This window comes from Podarcis gaigeae (assembly GCF_964106915.1).
Source record: "Podarcis gaigeae genome assembly, chromosome: 17".
Lineage (NCBI taxonomy): Eukaryota > Metazoa > Chordata > Lepidosauria > Squamata > Lacertidae > Podarcis > Podarcis gaigeae.
In genome coordinates this window covers 1,066,359-1,089,607 of record NC_139694.1, presented here as the reverse complement: position 1 = coordinate 1,089,607, position 23,249 = coordinate 1,066,359, and the positions used below count along the sequence as shown (strand labels likewise).

General features: G+C 42.6%; 1 protein-coding gene across 1 annotated transcript; it reads right to left on the bottom strand.

Annotated features, from left to right (window-relative positions):
* Window positions 1–7: 7 nt before the first annotated feature.
* Window positions 8–23,249, bottom strand: SPICE1 (spindle and centriole associated protein 1). Its single transcript, XM_083718804.1, has 17 exons — window positions 23,043–23,249; window positions 18,987–19,034; window positions 18,240–18,386; window positions 17,139–17,241; window positions 16,069–16,190; window positions 15,212–15,309; window positions 14,198–14,331; window positions 13,440–13,571; window positions 11,914–12,179; window positions 10,140–10,271; window positions 9,482–9,605; window positions 8,206–8,400; window positions 6,922–7,304; window positions 5,130–5,322; window positions 4,797–4,902; window positions 2,835–2,922; window positions 8–2,038 (listed from the first exon to the last, which is right to left on the bottom strand). The coding sequence occupies exons 1-17, from the start codon at window positions 23,130–23,132 to the stop codon at window positions 1,985–1,987; spliced, it is 2,415 nt and encodes an 804-aa protein (XP_083574930.1). The 5' UTR covers window positions 23,133–23,249; the 3' UTR covers window positions 8–1,984.

The following is a 23,249-nucleotide window of genomic DNA, read 5'->3' as shown; positions in this document are numbered from 1 at the left end:
ACATACGTACCATTTGTAAAATATAGTTTTTATTGAATTTTAATCAGAGTAAATTTTCCAACAATTGAGAAAAAGAGAATTATAAATATATGTCTTCCTGCAACAAGGTAAGGTGTAACACATCTATCTCCACTACACATGTGAAAGTTATTAACAGCTTCAGTTGCAGAAGATCTTCCTGAAAAGAAGCTTGTGCACCTGAAATATGCTCACCTCCTTATTAATATACTTGAAGAATGGAAATCAGGTTTCAATACAGTTGTCACTTTTAGTTAGCCTCCTAAGCAGCCTGCTATGAAATCTGAGCATCTCTGACAGGATAATTCTTCAAACTCAGCTATTAAATTATTGTGGGTCCTGATTGGAACTTCCAATGTTGCCCAACGGCAGATTTTTCCATTCACGAATGAACCTGTCAAACTTTCACATTCACGTGTTTATTTTTTGTTTCAGGTTTGTTCAGCTACAATGGTGCTGGCATACCTTGTCAAATCAGCTGTCTGAAATGATAGTAACATAAAGGCACCCCAAGCCGTTGGGAACCAAGGGACTAATACCTATTGATGGAAGGAGGACAGTACTCATATGGCCATTATAAATTGCCCTTCCACATTTGTATGTAGATTAATGTGATTATACCATTTCACACAGAGTTGGGGATAGAGATTTGAAAGGATACCAGTCAGCTTTTAGGCAAGATTCAAAGTGCTTGTGATAGCTTAGGATACACCTTAGGGGCTACTTCCTTCTGTATATTCTGCTCCCAAAGATCAGGAGAGTCCCTTTTCTGCATCCCACCTAGGGTAGAAGGAGGTTTGAGTGGGATGAGAGAGGTCTCCTCAGTGGCTGCACCTAGATTACAGAACACCTTGTTTCATGAAGTACAACAGGTCCCTTCCCCTCAGTGTCTTTTGTCAATTGCTAAATACAGTACAGTTTTATTCTGACAGGTTTTTGTTGCATTTGCACCAGAAGAGCAAAATGTAAATGTAAAGTAACACAGTAAAAAATAACTTTAATACATCTTCCCACTGCAGTAATGGAACAGACAAATACTACGCTTGTATTTCTTCTGCAGAGCCAATAGTAACAGCACCACTTTTTGGATAAAAATTTAAGACACTGCATGGAACAGGAAATAGCTGCCTTCTGTGGTTTTGCATAGGCGAATTCTTAACAGCAGCACATGGACTATTAGACTTAATGCCAGGATAAATTTGCCCGGCAAATAAAGACAGGTATGGGCACAGTAAACAATTAACTAGACCCCAAAAGTTATACATTCCAGTCCAGGGATTTGCTTTATGTGATATAAAGCCTGTCACTATTGCAACCATTTAAAAAATGCTTTGGTTCCAGAAAGTATTTGCTCAGCAGCATTAACAGGGTTAAAACATTGCCTTGATCTTCTTATATTAACTGCACACATTAATTATCAATTACAGATTCCTCTTTCATACAATACCAAATGTTTCAGATATGAGTATCAAAGAACAAGGGACAAATCCAGGAGCCACAATGGTTTCCAATGGATGCTGAGGCCAGCAGTGTGGAAACACAATAGCATGGAGGCAGCTGCACAGCAAGTTGTCTATGTGAGCCGCTCCATCCTTCTGTGGTTCACGTCAAAGGAATGACACAAGCAGTTGTCCACACAATTCTGCTGCACACAGATGCCTTTGCAACACTGCTTGGTTCAAGTGCCTCCTGTACTCCAGACTGCACACATGACACAAGTCCAAGACCATGTTCAACTGTAATATGGACGAGAAGTACATAGCCACAGATGTGGAAAGACCTCAGCAGAACCGGTAGGACTGACCTTGTCCATGGCCTGGCAGAAAAGGCTCTAGAACAGGGGCAGCCCCAGACGTCCCAACTCCTGTCATGGCCAATGCAACATCTGGAGGTTCACGAGTTGCCACCCCTGTTCTAGAACTTTATAAGGGTTAAAACACTTTTAAAACAACATCTGGGCTTGGGGCTAACCAATATGGGTTGACAAGGCAAACCAGCCATCTTCTCCTTGCTTTTTAGGCTACAGGAATGGAGAAAAAAAAGTGAACTGTTACATTCCTTGCACTGTCACTTATTCCTTGCCTCCCCTTCAGTTCTCCCCTTAAATATATATATATATATATATTACTTCTGCAATCTTGGGGTTCTGTTTTAACTATCTTATTATTATAATTATTATTATTATTAATTTTAACAAAGTAATAATAATATAAAAATAAAAATGTGCACCCCACCCCAAGACCATTCCATTGTAACTATCCAACTTTTTGCGATGGTTTGACCCCTTTCCGTTTTAACAGTACAAATTCTACAAATACCTTCCATAGCTCCTCAAAATAATTTCCCCTGTATATTCCCCATCTTGCCTTAATAGCGCATGTTAATTTATCATTAATAGCTATATCCCACACCTTTTTATACCATTCTTCCATTTTATACTCACCTTGCCCCTTCCACTTCCTAGCTATAATAACTCGTGCAGCTGTCAATAAACCTGTGAGCAAGCCCTTCATAGCCTGCGAACCTTCCACCTCCTTGTAAATTGATAACAATGCTACCTCTGGACTTTCGGTCAGTTTCAACCCAGTGATTTCTGTTTTCTCCTTAAACACCCTTTGCCAAAAACCCCTGTACATATTTACACCCCCACCACATGTGAACGTAAGTCCCAGTTTCCTGGCATCTCCTCCAACATCACACCAAATATTCCTTGTTTATATGATTTAATCTTACTGGTTGTTTAGACTATCTAAGGCTTGACACTCACCCTGAACACTGCCAAAAGGTGGAAGTATGGCTGTCTAGAAATGACTTACCTTTATTCTATGACTGTCATAAGTCAACTGTACATTTCCCAGGGAGGTATTTAGTGGTAAGCACACCTGGCTAGACACATCTGCAGATCTGTAGGCATAAATAATAGAGAGCTAGGAAAGACGAAGTGTATAGAATTACAGGTGCTGAGTGCACTGTCCTGTTTCCTAATTGCCTTGTATCTTTATATTATAAACATGCAGGCAGAAATGGTCTTCTCTTAAATTTAACTATTATATAGCTCCTAGAGTCCAGGTGCTGCTAACAGGCATGGCCAAACTTGGCCCTCCAGATGTTTTGGGACTACAACTCCCATCATCCCTAGCTAACAGTGTCAGGGATGATGGGAACTGTAGTCCCAAAACATCTGGATGGCCGAGTTTGGCCATGCCTGTTATAATAATCATAATCATAACAACAACCAGGATGTAGATGATTTACTCATTCAAATATCAGAAATAATTTGACATAAGTGTATGAATTGTAGGAGGGCCAGAAAGGGTTATGCCCTCCTTACTTTGGTGGCTGGTCCCTCAGGTACTTTTTGTAGAAGACTCCAGTGGGGCCCATGAATTGACTAAAATTAGGGAAATAAGAGGCTGGGGTAACTTTCCCCGTGTATGTGGGCGTGGGCGTGTATTTTAACTAAAGCCTATATATTACTTGACTGCTTCTCTGTCACTCAGTAAAAAGGAATGCACGTTGATGGAATTGGCTAGCTAAATGAATTAAGACCTAGACAGGCGAGAAAGGAATGGAAATATACATTTGTATTTAACCACCTGAGTCCATAGATGACTGCTAATGGAAACACATCAGACCTCTCACGTACCTCAACAAGGCTCTAATGTACATTTAACTTCCCATTATATGTGTAACAGAATTAGGAGGCAGATATTATTTGAGAGAAAAACCAGGTACAGTCGCACCTTGGTCAACTTACAAAATGTTCGGAAACCAAGGCGCAGCTTCTGATTGGCTGCAGGAACCCGCCTCGGACATTCAGGTTCCAAAGAACGTTCGCAAACTTCCAGGTTTGCGGCATTCGGGAGCCAAAATGTTCGACTCACAAGGCGTTCAACTTAAGAGGTATGTCTGTATTTGCTTATCAAGGCATTTCAAGTGAAGAAAGCAGTCTGGTAGACACCTTCTATTTCTAGAGCCAAAATCTGTAACGATCACTGGAAATCGCAGCCACATCTTCAGACTATAAGTTAGCATGGGGTGGAGAACATCTGGCCCATGGACCCAATTGGATCCACCAGGCTGCTGAGAATGGCCCACCAGGCAGTTTGGGGTAAACCTCACTTCATACAGAAGGGGAGAAGGGCTCAGGATCTAGCCTCTGTCTAGATCCTGCTCCCCTTCTCTGAGCTGTATTCCTTTGTTGTTGTTTAGTCGTTTAGTCGTGTCCGACTCTTCGTAACCCCCTGGACCAGAGCACACCAGGCACTTCTGTCTTCCACTGCCTCCTACAGTCTGCTCAAACTCATGCTGGTAGCTTCGAGAACACTATCCAGCCATCTCGTCCTCTGTCGTCCCCTTCTCCTTGTGCCCTCCATCTTTCCCAACATCAGGGTCTTTTCCAGGGAGTCTTCTCTTCTCATGAGGTGGCCAAAGTCTTGGAGCCTCAGCTTCAGGATCTGTCCTTCCAGTGAGCACTCAGGGCTGGTTTCCTTAAGAATGGAGCGGTTTGATCTTGCAGTCCATGGGACTCTCAAGAGTCTCCTCCAGCACCATAATTCAAAAGCATCAATTCTTCGGTGATCAGCCTTCTTTATGGTCCAGCTTTCACTTCCATACATCACTACTGGGAAACCCATAGCTTTTACTATACGGACCTTTGTTGGCAAGGTGATGTCTCTGCTTTTTAAGATGCTGTCTATGTTTGTCATTGCTTTTCTCCTTACACAAGCTTATACTACCCACCCTGCCTGTAAAAAGAGAATAGCTAAGCAGCTGACCTCTTTGCACTGGATCCACTGGCGGGAGAAGGACTATTTTCTTTAGAACTATCCAGAATTTCTGCAACTGGAACAGATACCTCAATTGTTCTTCTCTTTCCGTTTTCTAGAAAAGACAGTATCTGATTAGAGAATTATTAGGTGTCCAGGTGTTCCAGTAATGAGGAAGCCCATCAAGCAATTACCAAATAGAGAAACAGAATGTTTTCAAAAATTCAAAAAAAGATAAGAAGAAAAAGATTATCAAGTGAAGACAGCTGCCATCATCAGAATACACCAACCCATATTGCCAACACTGATGTAAGAAAAGCTTTTAAATAGTGGGTAACATACCAAGCAGATTTAGGGGTGGTGATGGAATTGGTGAAACTGGCGGAGACACAGAGACAAATGTTGGTATTGTTTGCTGATTGGTCAGCTGCACCAGTTTGCTGCGTGCTTCTGCACTCTGGCGGTTCAGTTCAGCTATTCGTTCATCCAAGCTCCTTGGTAATTCTTTCAAGCTGCTTACGGCATCACCATGTCCCTAAATGAGTATTCAAGAGGGTAGTTAAAAGTCATTTTCATACTTTTCATTACTGAACTTGGCTGCATGGCAGACTCAGTGCATCTGCGTTACCCAACGGTAGCAGCTATCAGCAACCTTTTTTCCTACAATCTACTTTTAGCCACCTAACGTGGTCTTTAATCACAAAAAAGCATTCTGGCAGCACAAGGTCAAGTAAAGGCAGGTCATGATAGATGACAGATCACTGGTTTGAAGCAAAATGTAATAGTCTATAATTATTTGTAGCTGGAGAACAGCAACCAAAGGAGTTCCCACAATCCTAACTTACTCAAAGTATTTTTAAAGAGACCTGTGAGTAGAGTTTTAAAAGGGAGCTAACAGAATTCTGCATATGCCAAGCTAAGCAGCTTTCAAATAGAACACAAAATAGCATTCAAAAAGTATGTCATTGAATGGAGTAATGACATTCAGTAAGTTGTTTTAAACATTTTTTTTAATTGCAACCCACCCTTGGATGTTAAGGTGAAGAACAGGTAATAAGTTAAAATAATATCACATATAAGATTTGCGGGTGGAGGGAACAAACACTTTGTCATTTTGTACTGCACTCATTCCCAGAGTAAAAAGGAAGATACAGTAGTACCTTGTGTTGTGTAACCTCCAGGTTACGGAATCTTCGGGTTACAGCCGCGGCAAACCCAGAAGTGTATACTTTCGGGTTTCGCCGCTCACGCATGTGCAGAAGCACACGCGCAGAAGTGGTGCCTCTAGTTACGGATTTTTTTTTGGGGGGGTGGCACCCCAAAACGAATTAAATCCGTAACCAGAGGTACCACTGTACCCTCTATTCCAAGTTGGCTGAAATACCATGTCCAGCTCTAGGCACTGCCTTTTAAATCAGGACACTGAACTGAAATAAGGGCAATGAACCCACAGGAGAGTAATGAGGATGGTGCTGAATGGTTTGCTTGAGGAAGAGATTAAGGGGAGACATGACCGTGCCATCAAAATATCACACTAATGATGTGAACTGATTTGTCCTCTGTTGCTCTAGAAGGCAGGAATAGAAACTTTATTGATAAGAGCTGTTCGGTAGTGGCAGACTGCCTTGAGGAGGCGGTGAGCTCTCCTTTGCAGGAGGTATTGAAGCAGAGGATGGACGGCGATCTGTTAGGGATGCTGGCAGATCCTGCATTCAAGACCCTGCGCTGAGCTGGTGGTTGGACCAGATGAGCTCCAACAGCCCATCCAGCCGTATGATTCTATAACTATTTAGGTTTCAGAAAACTCGGTAAAAGGTAAAAAGGTAAAGGACCTCTGGACGGTTAAGTCCAGTCAAAGGCGACTATGGGGTTGCGGTGCTCATTTTGCTTTTAGGCCAAGGGAGCCGGCCTTTGTTCAAAGCTTTCCGGGTCATGTGGCCAGCATGACTAAACCGCTGCTTCTGGCGCAACGGAACACTCTGACGGAAACCAGAGCGCACGGAAATGCCATTTACCTTCCTGCCACAGCGGTACCTATTTATCTACTTGCACTGGCGTGCTTTCAAACTGCTAGGTTGGCAGGAGCTGGGACAGAGCAACGGGAGCTCACCCCAACTCTCTCTTACATTCTTACCTGCCCCTCTAGCACTGATCCACTCTGCGCCGAAAATGGCTGCTGCAAAATATCCCATGCCTCCTGAGGGCAATGCCTGAATTTGCTGAGCTGAGCTTTGATGACAGTGTTCTGGAGTGTTAGCTCAGCTATTTGTCCCTGCAGATCATCACTCTGGGTGAGCATCATGGTCGCATCAGAATTAGGCCTCTCTGAAAAGCCGTCAGAGCTTTGGCTTGGCACCGCAGAGAAGGCACTTACTAATGGCTGGCCATCTGGCTGTACAGAACTCTGCAAAGGACCAGCACCTTTCTGGGTGAACGAACTGCCATCCTCTTCCACCGTCCGTGGCTTGTTCGACAGAGAGGACTTTTGCTCTCCTTCTGATTCTCTCCTAGTGGAGTCTAGGGAAAGACAACATAGGAGACCAAATAAATCTGTACAACTATATTAAATCCTATTCCTAGACTAATAAAAAATGGGAGTGAAAAGGCTACGTTCCAAAGAGAGGCGAAGGCTGGTTATAATGCCAATTTGAGTGTCAGTTCTCATTTTTTAATTTAACACTCAAGGATTGATATCTGAATACAAAAGAAACATACCTGCCCCCAGGTCTAAATGAAACAGTTCAAAATGTTCAAAGCAATCTAATGTCAATGCTATAGGCCTAGAGGCCTTTTAGACCCTGGGAGGTGCATTTATTTTGTATTCAGGATCACAAATTATTATCTGGAAATGTTCACATACAAAGTTGACCTTCAAGTGAGGTGAAACTCAAATGCTTGTGGCCTGCAATTTAAAAGCAATCTTGCCCAAATATCTGGTTTCTGTTTCATTAGATCTGTGCTGTGATGATTTTCTGATTGGGGAGTATATATATTAATACATATGGTATGATATTAATCACGTCTTCCACAACTCTGACGGCCCTTAGTTTTCTTCGAAGTAGATCTATCTTAAGCAATGGGGCTCCCAGGTGAAGCACTATCCTGTCCTCAAGGTGGCAAAATTTAACAAGGGGCCTCCAACCAGCTGAGAAAGAGGAAAAGTACAAGGTGTAGCAATTGCTTGCTGGTTTAGAAGTAAGGAGTGTCCTCCTATAAATTCAGACTGGGTTTCCTAGGCATGAGACCAAAGACCTGACATTGTCTAACTGAACAATAGCCACAGTCACCAATGTTTTTAGGACTAGATACTACACTAGATTAGAAGACATAAAAGGACTTGTCCACAATGTGACTGATGGAGGGTTGATTACGGAAACAAAGTCAGGAAGCTGTCATGCAGTCAAAATGACCCTCTTACCATTCTGAAGAGGAGGCCATGCCTGGTTGCTCTTCTGTTGTGGTGGAGATAACAAAACAGCTGGTTGGAATAAACAAGCTGGTAAAGTTGGGGTTGGATGCATTTTATCCAAAGGATTTGGAAACACTGGGGCTTTATTGGGAATATCCACTTGTGTATTTCTCTTTGGCCCAACGTAGTTTGAGAGGCATTTTTCTGATGAGAGAATAAAGAGGGCAATGTATTATATTAGAGGAAAACTTGAAACAGTTAATCAAATCTAACAGTGAATCTTAGGGCCAACTAAATGTTATGTTAACCATGCTTTTTAAAAATGTGCTTGATGCTTTTCATTTTAAAGGAAAAAATGGACAGTGACTGTCATTTCCCCCAGAATTGCTGTTGACTTCAAATATCACCTTCAGAGACCAACAACGGCCTGGAGGGATTTTAGTGGGAAAGTAGTGCAGTGTTGGGGGACGCGGGTGGCGCTGTGGGTTAAACCACAGAGCCTAGGACTTGCTGATCAGAAGGTTGGCGGTTTGAATCCCCACGATGGGGTGAGCTACCATTGCTCAGTCCCTGCTCCTGCCAACCTAGCAGTTTGAAAGCACATCAAAGTGCAAGTAGATAAATAGGTACCACTCTGGCGGGAAGGTAAACGGTGTTTCCGTGTGCTGCTCTGGTTCGCCATAAGCAGCTTTGTCATCCTGGCCACATGACTCGGAAGCTGTCTGCAGACAAACGCTGGCTCCCTTGGCCAATGAAGCGAGATGAGCACCACAACCCCAGAGTCGGTCACGACTGGACCTAATGGTCAGGGATCCCTTTACTTTACTTAGTGCAGTGTTGGAATGGGGACCATAACAGCTATTTACTCTTCCATGTTTGATATAGTACAGTCAAACCTTGGTTTGTGAACGGCTTAGCTGATAAACAAATCAGCTCCCCAACGCCGAAAACCCGGAAGTAAGTGTTCCGGTTTTTGAATGTTTTTGAATGTTTTCCGCTTGAGGTGCAGGAAGCTCCTGCAGCCAATTGGAAGCCGCGTCTTGGTTTTCGAATGGTTTTGGGAGTTGAACAGATTAAGTTCGAGAACCAGGGTTCCACTGTATTGGGCAAAGGCCTGAAAAACCACAATGAACACCATGTGTAGGTACCTATACATTCAGAACCAATCACCACCTGAACAAATCAGACAGCTATCAAGCAGCAGTCCAGCTGTTTTTTAAAACTTTAAGTTTTGAAACTGTTGTGTCACTCAGATTATTGAGGTTTCCCTGGTGAAGACTTTTACCTTGAGCTGCCTCTGGACTCCTGACTGAAAGTTCTCCAGAATCTGTAATGGGAAGCCCTTTAAATGCACGTGTGAGTGAAGTCAGTTGTTCATCTGTTACAACCGTGTAGTGCTGAAACTTATTCTAGAAGACAAAAAGGGAGCAAGAAATGGACCAAAATCACCATTCTGATTCACTTCCAACAGGCAAACATGAAGCATAATGGGTTATTTCCAAGCATCTGCCCACACCCCTAGTAGTCCCATGAGCACATATTTGCTTTCTACTGTACTAATGCAATAGACATATAACATAAATAATAACTGAGTGCTACTAAAGTGTTTATCACATGAATTCTGAAGTTGGAGCCAAAAGGTCAGATATGCCCTCACAGCGGAAGCAAAAATACTAGGTGTGAACAAGGAGAAGACTGCAAATGTATCATGAGGATACAGAGTTGAATCCCCATAGAGATAAGGTGACAAGGGGTACAAGTCCATCTCTTGCTCAAGTTAAGCTACTAAAGTCATTTAGCCCCTTGCTGCTCTGCCAATGCATTCAAAGCATTGTGTCTGGAAATACATCACATCACCAAGCAAAGGGAATATATGCCGGCATTAAATTCCAATTGCAGGTCGTGCCTAGGTTACATAGCTTAACAGTGATTCTGGGTAGTACCTGCATAGCAATATTTTCTTCTCTCGCCAGGAGGACTTCAGCAGTTAGAGCATCAATGAGGGCCCTGTGTTCACTTAGCTCTCCTTCAAGTTGTTGCCTGTTCAGCTTTTCTTGACGCAGCCTTGTCTCAGTCTTTTGGGGACAGGGAAAGAGGGAGAGGGAGGAATCAGCCCCAGTAAAGCGACAGCTGAAGTATTCATTGTGAAAGCAGGAGTTATCAGGGTTCAGCAGCATTTGAATGAAGGGCAGACTTCAAAGTGAAAGGCGAAGCTCTCCCTCCCGTACCTTCAAAGTCGAAGCCAAAATACTGGGGCATAAAGGGTAGGGGGGCGGGGGAAGTACGAAAAGGATGCATGTTACACTAGCTGAATGTTCAATGCACCTTCTCCTTGCAGGAAATAGATCAGAAACTGATCTTACTACCAGCTCTAATTATAAGGAAGAGGTTGTTTTGGTGTCGTCTGCTTTGCCTTGGCAGCATTAAGCAGGGATTAAATACAGTGGGCGGTATTCAACTAAGTCCTACTGAGAGTAGACCAATGGAAATCAATGAACCTAAATTAATCATATCCATTGACTTCAATGGGTCTAACCTGAATAGCATTGAAAAACATCCTCTGTACAGAGACACCCTCAATCTCCCCCAACTACACTTGCGGATTATCAGAATGAGGGCCTCTATGTCATCAGTAATGAAGTTTGGCTCATCCTAAATATACTTTCATCCCAGGTAAATTGATGGAATGTAGGGATCATGGTGTGCCCTTTTCTCCCTCCTACTCAAAGAATAAATGTTTTCAAATAAAAATAAATTCAGGTATAATCCCCATATGCTTTTTTGCAACAGGAAAAACAATGTAGCAGTACAAAACTAGCAATTTAAACATAAAGTCTGACCTAGTAAATCCAACCTAACGCCCATAAAAACAATTATAATTATTAAATGTATTAAAAGGCAGCCATTGCACCTGGCAAAGCACACCACACCACAGTAACTGGTGAGTCTTCTTTGAAGAGCGTAACATAACATGGTGGCCACAGTTATAAATATTCCTTGAGTTAACTGGTTGCATTTTTCTGCACTATTATGGCAAACAAAGTGAGGTGTGATTCCATCCTATATGGGCCTAGAGAAAAAGGAATGATGGATGGTGTTCCCCGGGATGGACAGCTGGGCCTAAACCTTTGAGGGGCATCAAACCAGTAACTGGCACCTTGAACTGGAATTTTGGAAATGGTACTATGAGTATGCAAGTGGAACCTGCAACAAAATTATGCAATGTAACTTTACCCATATGTCAGTGTGGACAGCCAAGTTGTGATAGTCCAACCCCACTACCTATTGTCCAACTAACACTCAATATTACTTCGTTAGTGACTGTACTCAGTCCTAACAAGGGTCTTAAGTTTATGGTTTTTAAAGATTTTAGCTTGCCACTCCCTCCCTCTTGTTTCTCAGTGGCCCTGCTTTGGCATCCACCACATGAGTTCACTATTAGAGGGAGAGGTATAAGGGAGTTTGTGGTGTGTGGTTTTTTTTTTTAAAAAAACAAGTTTACATTTGTTCATTAATCATCTGACTATATGTATATTCAAAATAGCTGTTCTGAGGCTGGTGCAACAGAATGGACATAAATCCAAAGCAAATACTACTTTCTTCGAAATCAGTGGGAAACAAACTAAAACAAACAGCACCAAACTACTGAAAAAGCACAGTCAACATTGCTCAAAATATTATGGTGGCTACAAGCAGCAGTTTGCTATATCTTCCCACCTCCTTCAAGTAGCGCAGAACCCGACACAGAGCGTTCACCAGCGAGCGGGTAAATCCAGAGAGACCTTGGCTGCTGTGGACTTGCTGGACTTCATGGCCCATCCATCTCTCATATTCCTCCATTTCATTCTCCATATCGCGCACCATTTGGTTCAAGACCTCAAGGCTGGATTTGTTGCCATTGGGGAGGTCAAGGGAAGCTGCAGCAGCACTCGAGTTACTCCTCTTCTGTGCTTCTGGGGTCTGCACACTTTGCTTCTTCTTCACTGAGAAGAGGACAAGAAAGCATGCTGTCCTTAGCAATGCAGAAGTTAGCACTTAAACAGAGTGCTTTGACGCAAATAAAAGCGATGGGAGGGAGACTTTAGCTGAAGGGAATTAAGGTGCTTACAAAGGTTCCCCGCCACTTTGCTAAAGTTTGATGAAGTTTGGAAATTTTAAATCCTTGCAGAACAACTCAAGCTTTAGACAGCAATTAGACAGAGTGGCTGGGAAAATTATTATTATTATTATATAAAGGTAAAGGGACCCCTGACCATTAGGTCCAGTCGTGACCGACTTTGGGGTTGCGGTGCTCATCTCACTTTATTGGCTGAGGGAGCTGGCGTACAGCTTCCGGGTCATGTAGCCACCATGACTAAGCCGCTTCTGGTGAACCAGAGCAGCACATGGAAATGCCGTTTACCTTCCCGCCGGAGCGGTACCTATTTATCTACTTGCACTTTGACGTGCTTTCGAACTGCTAGGTTGGCAGGAGCAGGGACCGAGCAACGGGAGCTCACCCCGTCGCAGGGATTCAAACCGCCGACTTCTGATCAGCAAGTCCTAGGCTCTGTGCTTTAACCCACAGCGCCACCTGTGTCCCTTCAAAGGTATACTAGTCACAAAATAGTAAGAGGCAGACCAACAAGGTGATCCAATTGTGAATGCTACACTATTACCTTACTGCAGATACCTGCAAAACAGCACAAAATAAAACTTATCTAGTTAGGCCATGGAGGGGGGAGCATTGTGGGGTGGGGGGATGTGAAGGAGAAACAATAATTTTGGGTAATATGCTGGAATGCATGCAGTACTTATTTTCTTATCGAATCTAAACTCTTCCATTTACTGCTTTTGTAATTCTATCTGGCATATTTATGAAATGCACAGAACAGTATTATGCATAAACTAGATTAAACTCCAAACTAGATTAAGGAGCAGCAGAAGGCTAGCAGCAATTCACAAGAAATGAAGATCTTGTTGGCTCCTTTCGTCGAAATAGCAGCACCCTCTAGGTGTAGAAACACATCTTGGATTTGAGTGCTATATACATACACATTATACACAGGAATTATTATTTCCCAAGGGTGCAGATTGTTTCACATAAGAATCTTCACACTACGTATATTTGGTAAAGTCTGATTTTAAAAAGGTTAATTCACTCCTTCCAAAAGACAAACTGTTCCACACAGATGGGCACAAGGGAGGCCGCAACCGAACAGAGACTGAGAAATATACGCGAGAAGAGGTACACTAAGACATACCTTTGGTGGTTTGCTTTTGCTTCCTTACGTTGGCGTTCAGTACTTGCTGCACAATGTATGTGGCATCCGGAGTCTGCTCTTCATACCGAAGTTTTGAGTGGACTTTCTTGACTACATTAGTAGCATTAAGGGCTAAATGAATTTTTTAAAAAAATGTAGGCAGTGTTTTAATTAGTCTAAAATAATCCAAAACATACTTTCCCCTACAGAAGGGTTGGGGAACCTTTTCAATCTGAGGGCTGCAATTACTCATGGGGAAATTTCTGGGGACTGTCTGCCAGTGACGGATGAGGCCAGAGGCAAAAGTGAGCAGAGAAATGAATGGGACTTCTACCTTTGTACACGAGCCTATGTTCCATCTATGCAAAGCGCTTTCTATGCACCAACACCGCCTTCATTCCACCATCCAGCCAAGACTCTTGGCTACATTTCAGCTAGGATAAGGAGGGCATGGAACAAGGCCAGTGTTGGCTGTGGCCTGAGGGCCAGGCAGAGAGATCTAGAGGCCACATCTGGCTCCTGAGCCTGTAGTTCTCCATCCATGCCCTACAGCAAGGTGGGGGACTTGTGGTCCTCCAGATATCGCTGAACTACAGTTCCCATCATCCGTGGCGACTGGCCATGCTGGCTGGGGCTAAGAGGAGATGATGTGTGACATCTGGAGGGCCGCAGGTCCCCCATGCCTCCTTACAGCAAGCCACAGCAGCTACTGTTTCATTTCTGACTGGTTTGTTGTTTAAAAAGAGAGTAAAATGAACCTGTGGATCCCAATGGCTGAACATTTGTTGTTGGGGTTGAAAGCACATAGACTTCCTGTGATGATACTTGTTGCTTAGAAACTTCATGCTGGCCACCGGCGACAGAGTTTTCTTCTTTCAGAAGGTGAAACATCCTAAGTGAAGAGCAGAGATGCAGAACAACTTTAGGAAGGTTACAACTGTATCGCCATGCCCTTAACAGAAACATTATTTTAGCCATAATGGACATGGTTTGATACCCTATGCTGTGCTTAGTTTACAGCATCATTCCTACCTTGCAGCTAGATAGCTATCAGTACCGCATACTATACTTATTTTGGCAAAGTGTATTTTGGTAAATATCAGCTACAGTGGAACAAAGCTGATTGCATTAGATCCAGCACTAGCCCTTTGGGCAGTGATTCCAGAAGCCACACAAGAGCTCTTTTATAAAGAGCTGATTATATTTTTGCTAGCAGCACCATGAATAGAAATAGCCCAGCACTGGCTTCACTCATCACCATTTACAGTTTAATGCTGGCAGGCAAAATGTGGTTTATTGTGTAGCTGGGAAGCAAAGTAGAGTCCTCAAAGGTGCTGCAAGTCATGATAACTCCATAGCAATGTGGAGGCCTTTCACAGCATTTTTAACTAGACAAGATGCTAATATAATATTGCCTAAGTTTAAGAAGACATTTTGGAAATATTTATTGCCACAGTGTGTGTTAGCTTAACCTTCATTGTTACATGCCTGTATTTGGATATTTAAATTATATCTCCCAGTGATGTTACAAATATGTAAAGGATATGTACTATATCTTGTTCTGGTTTATTGTGATATTGTTTTTAATATAAATTTAAAAGGCAAAAGTTTGATTATATTTAAGCATTATAGCAACATTTAGAAGATCATATACATGAGAGATAATAGCAGAGCTGAATAGCTGGATTAGTAGATCATGTATCAAGCAATAAACTATTTGTGCTTATGCAGAGTGTATAAAACTATAAAGGTAGACAGAGATACACACTTACCTCTCTGTATCAGTGTCAGATCTGAAGCTCAAATATGTATCGTTCTCACTGTTTGTCTTGCACATCAAATAATTTTCTCCTTCTACTTCATTGAGAGCCTTTCAGGAGACAGATATAACATCTCAAACATTTGCATGGGAGAAATTTAAACTGACATATTTCATAGGCTGACAAAACACAGTGAGCCAATAGCCAGAAATCACAACTACTGCAAGCCCAGCTAAAGGAAACACACATTTTTGTGTCCCAAGAAATTTAATTTCACACCAGCAGAGGGCAGAAAGACAATTCCCAATTGCCCAGAAGTGGAAAGTGAACACTTACTGTAATGCTACAGCATTTTTAAGCAACTAGTGCAAACACACTATTGCTTTCAATCTATATTGCCTTGATTTCATTAAAGTCAAAACTGAAGTGTTCAGGTTTCCATAAACATTATTTGTACCCACTACTGTCAGTAATTTGCTAAAATAAAATGAGTACAAACATTTATTTCTGCATTCAATTTTGTATTTGCAGCACAACCCTATGCATGTCTACTCAGAAGTAAATCCCACCAAGTTCAATGGTACTTAATCCCACATAAGTATGCAAAGGATTGCAGTCTTAAGAGTTATTTCAAGCGCCTCTTCTGTTATGTCTTAAGAGTCGCTGCTGCAACTATGGATCTTATCCTCAACAATTTATCTGCAGACATCTTCTCTTAATTGGCATGTGCTTGCCATTCAATTTCACTCCACAGAATGACTAACACTGGTATAATTTGAAAAGGCATGTCTATGTATCAAATGCAAAAGACACGGTCCTTGGTCTATTCTATTTATTTAGTGACAAAGTTTACATGGAAAACACGCCACCTGTGGATCCATGACAGAATCACTAAGAAGAGAGAGCTGTGTGGGGGGATCACATTTTTGTACGATGGGACCTTGAGAGGATTCTACATCATAATCAGGAGCCACAGTCACATTTGGGAAACCTAGAGGGTAGAAAAGAAATGAAGACTTCCATTCATTAGGCCCAAGATTAGACGTTGAGCCTACTGCATAAACGTAGCAATCCTTTGTTGCCTTCCATGGAGAAACTATCTTATATTTCTACAAATTCTAGATACCGTTAGTTTGTTGTAGAAAAACAATAGAACACTGTGTGGCACCATAAGCTCTTAAACACTAAAGTTTTTATTGCATGATACGCTTTTGTGGGCCAGAAAGAGAGAGAAGGGTCTTTTATCCACTTTCTCCACAATATATGTATCACTTTATAAATCTGTACCCTTTCCTCATAGGAAACATGATACAGCTCATAGTTTGCCAACTGAGTAACAAATGCAGAGGAAGGGACTGTATGTGGTGGAATTAATCAGGCCAAATGGGGTGGACATGTATATGCTGCTATAGGTGAAACATCTGTAGACGCAAAGGGGGAAAATATGGTTTCCACACTGGCAATTTACACTGTGTAACTCTCTGGAGCACCAGTCAAGACCCAGCCATTATTCTCTTAGCAAAACCAACAGAATTCAGTTCAAATAGATCACTTGCTTATACAGGCAACCCCCGATTTGCTCAGGGCTTGGTTTCTGGATCATCAAGCACTTCTGTAAAACTGTGTGTACCTGAAAAAGCCCGCAAAAGCCTGCAACCCACCCTTTATGTTAAATACATAAAATGTATTTTATGACATTTCCAGGTTACTTCTGGGGTAGGCACAATGTGCATGTAGATGTGAACACGTGTAAATTGGGGGGTTGCCTGTATGCTACAAGGAAAATTTGGAGGCATGGTTGTGGCTGTCGTCAAAGAACATATTTCTATGTTATTATCACACTAGGAAACATGAAGCTATCGTTTCCAGCAAACAGCTTTCATTTTGGGTTTGCTTGGGTCTGCGAAACAAAACTATTTCTCACTCAGTAAAACTTCACCTAAATGCCTGCGAGGGGCATCTCCAAATAGATCCTTCACCACAGCCATGGCCTGATCAGATCTCTCCAGGACTTCCTGTAACTGGTACTGATCAGAAAGAATCTAAAAAAATGAAAGCACAGAACACACACATTTTATACTTCTCTTTCCTTCCCCAGGCCCTACCCACTCTTCTAAACAGGTTACATGCCACTATTAATCATATAAATGATTACTACTGCTGCCTATATCATCCTTGAAATGCTACCTTTTAATAGGACCAATAAATGGGAATGATTAATTCAATAAACAACACATTTAAAAATACATCTACATGTGGCAAATATTTGAAATTACTTATTTTGAGGCATGACCAAGGCAGTCTATGCCAGTCACTCTTTAGCACTCATCTTAGGCTTATTTGTACAGCATTGTCTAGAATACTAAATGCTTCTTTGAAAATGATGTTATTTTATGACCCGCCTTAATGAAGACAACATTATAGCTAGCAAAAGGATAACAAAAATATATAACTTGTCCCCAAGATCTTTTGAGGGCTGGGAAGTAGCCAACGTAGCACCAATTTTTAAAAAGGGATCCAGGTTTTGTTTAATGTGTACTGTTCTGTTTTTGTCTGAAACAATTTTACTTGCTTTACTTGGTTTTATAAAGGTATAATTGTATTGTTGTAACCTGCTCTGAGACCTTATAAACAAACAAACAAATTCACTGGGCTAGTGGAGAAATTATGGATCATTCCACTCCCTTTCTACAAGGACACTTGGTAGTAGGCTTTAAAAAAACCCAGCCGCCTGGTCTCAGAGGATGTGGTTTCCGACTCCCTTTTAACCAGCATAAACATACTTTTGTGATCTTATTCACTTTACAAGGTTGAAGCACACTATGAGGCTCAGTGTGCCCTCTCCAAATCAGAGAACTCCAGGCACAGAATGAATGAATAGTTCACCAGGAAGGCTTGCACACGTGAAAAGTAAGCTGGATCTCAGATAGTTGGGAGGAAAGAACTATGCATGCCACCATGCAGACAGAGCTCTCCCCACCCCCAGCTGAAGACTAGCTTACTATATCAGCCGCAAGGAAACTCTATAACCATTTCTTACCTCTCTCATCAAGGCCAGTTTCTTTTTTTCCAGAGATTCTGGAACTCTTGGTCTCTGCTTCTTCCATTTGCTCTTCAGTGCTTTTTCTTGCAGTTCAAAGTGTACAATGCCTTTGTTCTTTGACTTGTGCATCTCATGGCGTCGAACCTGGAAATGAATAGTTTTTTCTCAGACCAGAGGCCAAGGAACAAATGAAGGAGATGACAGTGACGGTACAAAACAACTAGAAGGCTTTCTTGTCTTTACACTTCTATACACTGGGCAAAACTAGACAGCAGGGTCACTATCTTAGTGCCCTATGCAGACCGTTACAAAAGCACAAGCTAAACACTTGGAGATGGTTCAGCTAATAGAAGCTTTGCAATGGACTGTGAGCATGTCAGAGAACGCGAGAACAAGCAACAGAGAAGCATGGAAGGGATGGATAAGGGATGGCCAATGGGCTAGCCATCAAATGTAGTGGAGACCTGCACTATCAGCAGCAGAAGGGAGCATACAAGGGATACAGGATGCTAACTGCACACACCCTTTGCACTTGCATCATTACAGTTTGTAACCCCTCTCCCTAGTCAGTTTTCTCTTCATCCAAAATGCAGCACTGGACCCCAGCCTCCACATTATACATGACTGGGACACATCCAGAATTAAAAAGAGCAAGTCTGTGGTTTACTTGTATAATTTTATGTCTAAGACAAGCCTCCTTAAGTCCCTCCCTAGTATGTCAAGAAAGACAAATTCCCAGCTTACGAGATCTTCAGGAGTTGCACGATGCACGGTGAGATCATGAACAGTGTTCTGCAACAAAGCATACCAAATGCAAGGTTAGAACATGAAACCAAGTGCATCAAATTAATAACATATGTTCTCCAAGTTCTTCTATCTATAGATAGGTCAGTTCTAACCATCCCACCCCATTTTAGCACACCCAGGAACCTAGAGGGCAGGGCTATACAATACAATGGAAAGAGCACCGCTGCCTCCTCAGTTGAGGAAAGTCTTATAATCCTAAGAGTTGGAAGTGACCACAAGGGTCATCTAATCCAAGCCCCTGTAATGCAGGAATCTTTTGCCAAGCGAGCAAGCTGCTGACAAGAAGAACTGCACTACTGAAAGAAGAAGAAAATGAGTACGGCACTGCTGCAATATTATATCTGCGCACAGTTGGAATATGACTACTACACCAAAGGAAATAATAGCTAAAGCAGGCATACTTCCAAGTAAACATTTTTTTAAATGGTTTTAAATTCTCATAAATTTTGATAGCCTGGGCTCTCACATCTGTGATTGTTTTGACACGTGAAATCGGGGAGACTCAGGCACAAGTTGCCAAGCTGGACTAAAAGTTCCAGAATTAATTCCTCCATGGAGGATGGAGGCTAACAAAAAAATCATGAAGTCGTGCACAGCCTGAGAACTTCCACACCTCGCAAATATCTCCCTCCGTGTCCCATTGGGGCAGCAATTCCCGCATAAGCACACAGGAAACTTCCACAAACGACAGCCTTTATACCCCTAACACCTTCTCTCCCCTACCCTCTCGCTCCCTCTATACAGTGGTACCTCGGGTTACAGATGCTTCAGGTTACAGACGCTTCAGGTTACAGACTCCGCTAACCCAGACATAGTACCTCGGGTTAAGAACTTTGCTTCAGGATGAGAACAGAAATTGTGCGGCAGCAGTGGGAGGCCCCATTAGCTAAAGTGGTGCTTCAGGTTAAGAACAGTTTCAGGTTAAGAACAGACCTCTGGAACAAATTAAGTACTTAACCTGAGGTACCACGGTATATATATCCATGGTTCCCAACGTGGGGCCCATCCCCAAAGGGGGACAATTTGATTTTTAAGTGGGGCCATTTGAAAGTGAGTTACACCGAGTTAATAGCCTTTTAGGCTTCCTCCACTTGAATAGTTCACTTTTTGAATAATAAGAATTATATGTCACGGGGGTGGGGGGTGGCATCAGGATTTTAGAGGTGCTTAGGTGGGGCATGGCCAAAAAAAGTTTGGGAGGCACTGCTCGCGCTCTCTCTCTCTCTCTCTCTCTCTCTCTCTATATATATATATATGCAGGTTTTGGTGTCCTCGGGTGTCTTCCCGTGTAAAAGTTGGGGTGTCTAGGCGACGTTTCGACGAGGTCTCACTCGTCATCTTCAGGCTGGTGCTTTCGGCTTCTTGTTACTGGAACAGAGCGGGATCTCAATGTTTGAGTTCCTATAAATACTGTAGAGGGGGTGTGGTGTCTAGCCTCCAATGTTCTGGGCAGAGAGGAAGTTCCCAGGCTAGTGTGCCTTTTCTTCTTTTGTTCCTTAATTACTTGAGAGATACCTTGAGTGATTTCTTGAGTGATATCCTGAGTACCACTTAGGTGGGTCATTAGGTGTGGATTAGTTGCTAAAGTCTTTGTGTCTTGACCTCTTGAACTTTGTGAAGAGTTTTCCTGAGAAGATGGCTGTATTGCACTTAGTTGTGCTTTGGCTTGGCTTCGTGTATAGGGGCGAGCTGTGGTTTTGTGGCTTGTGTCAGCCAGATCTGTGTAGGGATTGCAGGGGGGTGCAGCATCCGGAGGTGCCACCATGGACTGGCTACTGGATGGTGTCAGTAATTCATCTGTGGAGAGGGTCTGGGTTTGGGTCTGGTGTGGTTGATTAAACAGACGAATAAATGCACGTATCGCAGAACACAAGAATGCCGTCAAAAAAGAAGAAAAAACTTCCTCTCTTTTCCAACACATGAAAGAAACAGGACACGAAATTAATTTTGCAGATTCCAAATTGTTCTTTAACACGGAACATCACCACAAGAGAATAATCATGGAAGCCATCGAGATAGAGAAACACCCTCACAACATGAACAAGCGTGACGACACATCCCGCTTGCCAGACATCTGGAAATTAGCCCTCCCCACAAAAACTGACACCAGATCCAGAGGCACACAGAACGCCAACACCAATCAACCACACCAGACCCAAACCCAGACCCTCTCCACAGATGAATTACTGACACCATCCAGTAGCCAGTCCATGGTGGCACCTCCGGATGCTGCACCCCCCTGCAATCCCTACACAGATCTGGCTGACACAAGCCACAAAACCACAGCTCGCCCCTATACACGAAGCCAAGCCAAAGCACAGCTAAGTGCAATACAGCCATCTTCTCAGGAAAACTCTTCACAAAGTTCAAGAGGTCAAGACACAAAGACTTTAGCAACTAATCCACACCTAATGACCCACCTAAGTGGTACTCAGGATATCACTCAAGAAATCACTCAAGGTATCTCTCAAGTAATTAAGGAACAAAAGAAGAAAAGGCACACTAGCCTGGGAACTTCCTCTCTGCCCAGAACATTGGAGGCTAGACACCACACCCCCTCTACAGTATTTATAGGAACTCAAACATTGAGATCCCGCTCTGTTCCAGTAACAAGAAGCCGAAAGCACCAGCCTGAAGATGACGAGTGAGACCTCGTCGAAACGTCGCCTAGACACCCCAACTTTTACACGGGAAGACACCCGAGGACACCAAAACCTGCATTCCTGTACCCGTGAAAATCTACGAAAGCATATATATATATATCTCCAGCCTGAACAGAAGTGTTGGTAAAGTCAAAAGCTTACACACTAGACTTTATTGGGTTTGGTTCCTTTTGGGTTTTGATTCCAAACCCGCTGGGCAAAACCCGCCTTCTTCTCCAATTCAGAGGAATCTTTATTTGCATCAGCCACTAGCCATCGCAATAAAATAGAATAAAATATACTGAAGATAGAGGTAAAAACTTAACTCTAGAAAATACATTTTGGGGGGTTGACATCAATAATCAAATAAGAGATATTATTCTAATTGCCCTTCCAGTTTTTGCTGTCACCTGATCATCTTGAAAGGACACAGTAGCAATAGCTGAGCGACCCGGAATGGACAATAATAGAGGGATAATCACCTCACTCCTCTTAAGAATAGGTGAGAATGTAAAGATACAATATATTAAGATAAATTATTAAGATAAAAGCAAAAATGGAAAGGATTTGATGAAACAACTATTGAACTAGAATACAAAAAAGGGAGGTGTGAGGAGGTCAGGGAAACAAGCAAATGAAAGATAAGATATGGAAAGACTGATTTGTTTTTAATTGTTTTTATTTTTCTGTAATTTGTACTTTTTGTTTCTTTTCTTTCTTTCTTTCTTTCTTCTTTTCATTTTTGTAACTTCTTTGAAACTTTAATAAATATTATTTTTTTAAAAAAATCACCTCACTCCTCAAATCTTTCTAAAGTTCAGGCCAGAAGCACATGAGCCACTGACTCAATCCTGCCATCTCCACAGGGGATTTTTTGGAAATCGACTCTCAAGTGCAGCCCAGGGCAGTATATTCAAACTTGCCAAAGTGGAAGCACGTCTGTATTTGGGGACCCTTAAATTTTGCAAATTTAACCAAGTGTCAAGACGACCGACCAGGTGGAAAGTAATCCTACCACCGACAACATTTCCTTCTTGTGGGCAGATTATTCTGCCGCTCGATGTCACAGAGGCGCTGTCTAATTAAAATTATGTGCTTTGCTGGTTATTAATAGTGTTGATAACTGTTGTGGTGATAAAGTGGGAAAGTAAAGCTTTTGGTTGACTCATTTTTTAAAAAGCAAATGGAATCTGTCATAAAGCATTTAGGAAGCGTGAGTTGCATTTATGAATCAGATCTACGACTCTTGGGACTAAGAAGGGAAATAGGCCATTATTATTATTATTATTATTATTATTATTATTATTATTATTATTCACAGCTTGGCTCCCCCCCCCCCGCTCGTACTCACGTCCCAGTCCTGCTTCTTCCTCCTCGCCTTCTTGGGCGGCTTCCTCTTGGCTCCCGAGGCCGGCAAGCGACTGGCCCTCAGCAGGGACATCTTAATCACTGCAGCCCCCGAGGCCGAGCGAGGAGAGAGAAGCGCCGGCCGCGGCGCACCAATCGAGGCGGGTCGCGCGGAGGAGAGCAGGCCTCGCGCCCGTTGCCCCGGCAACCC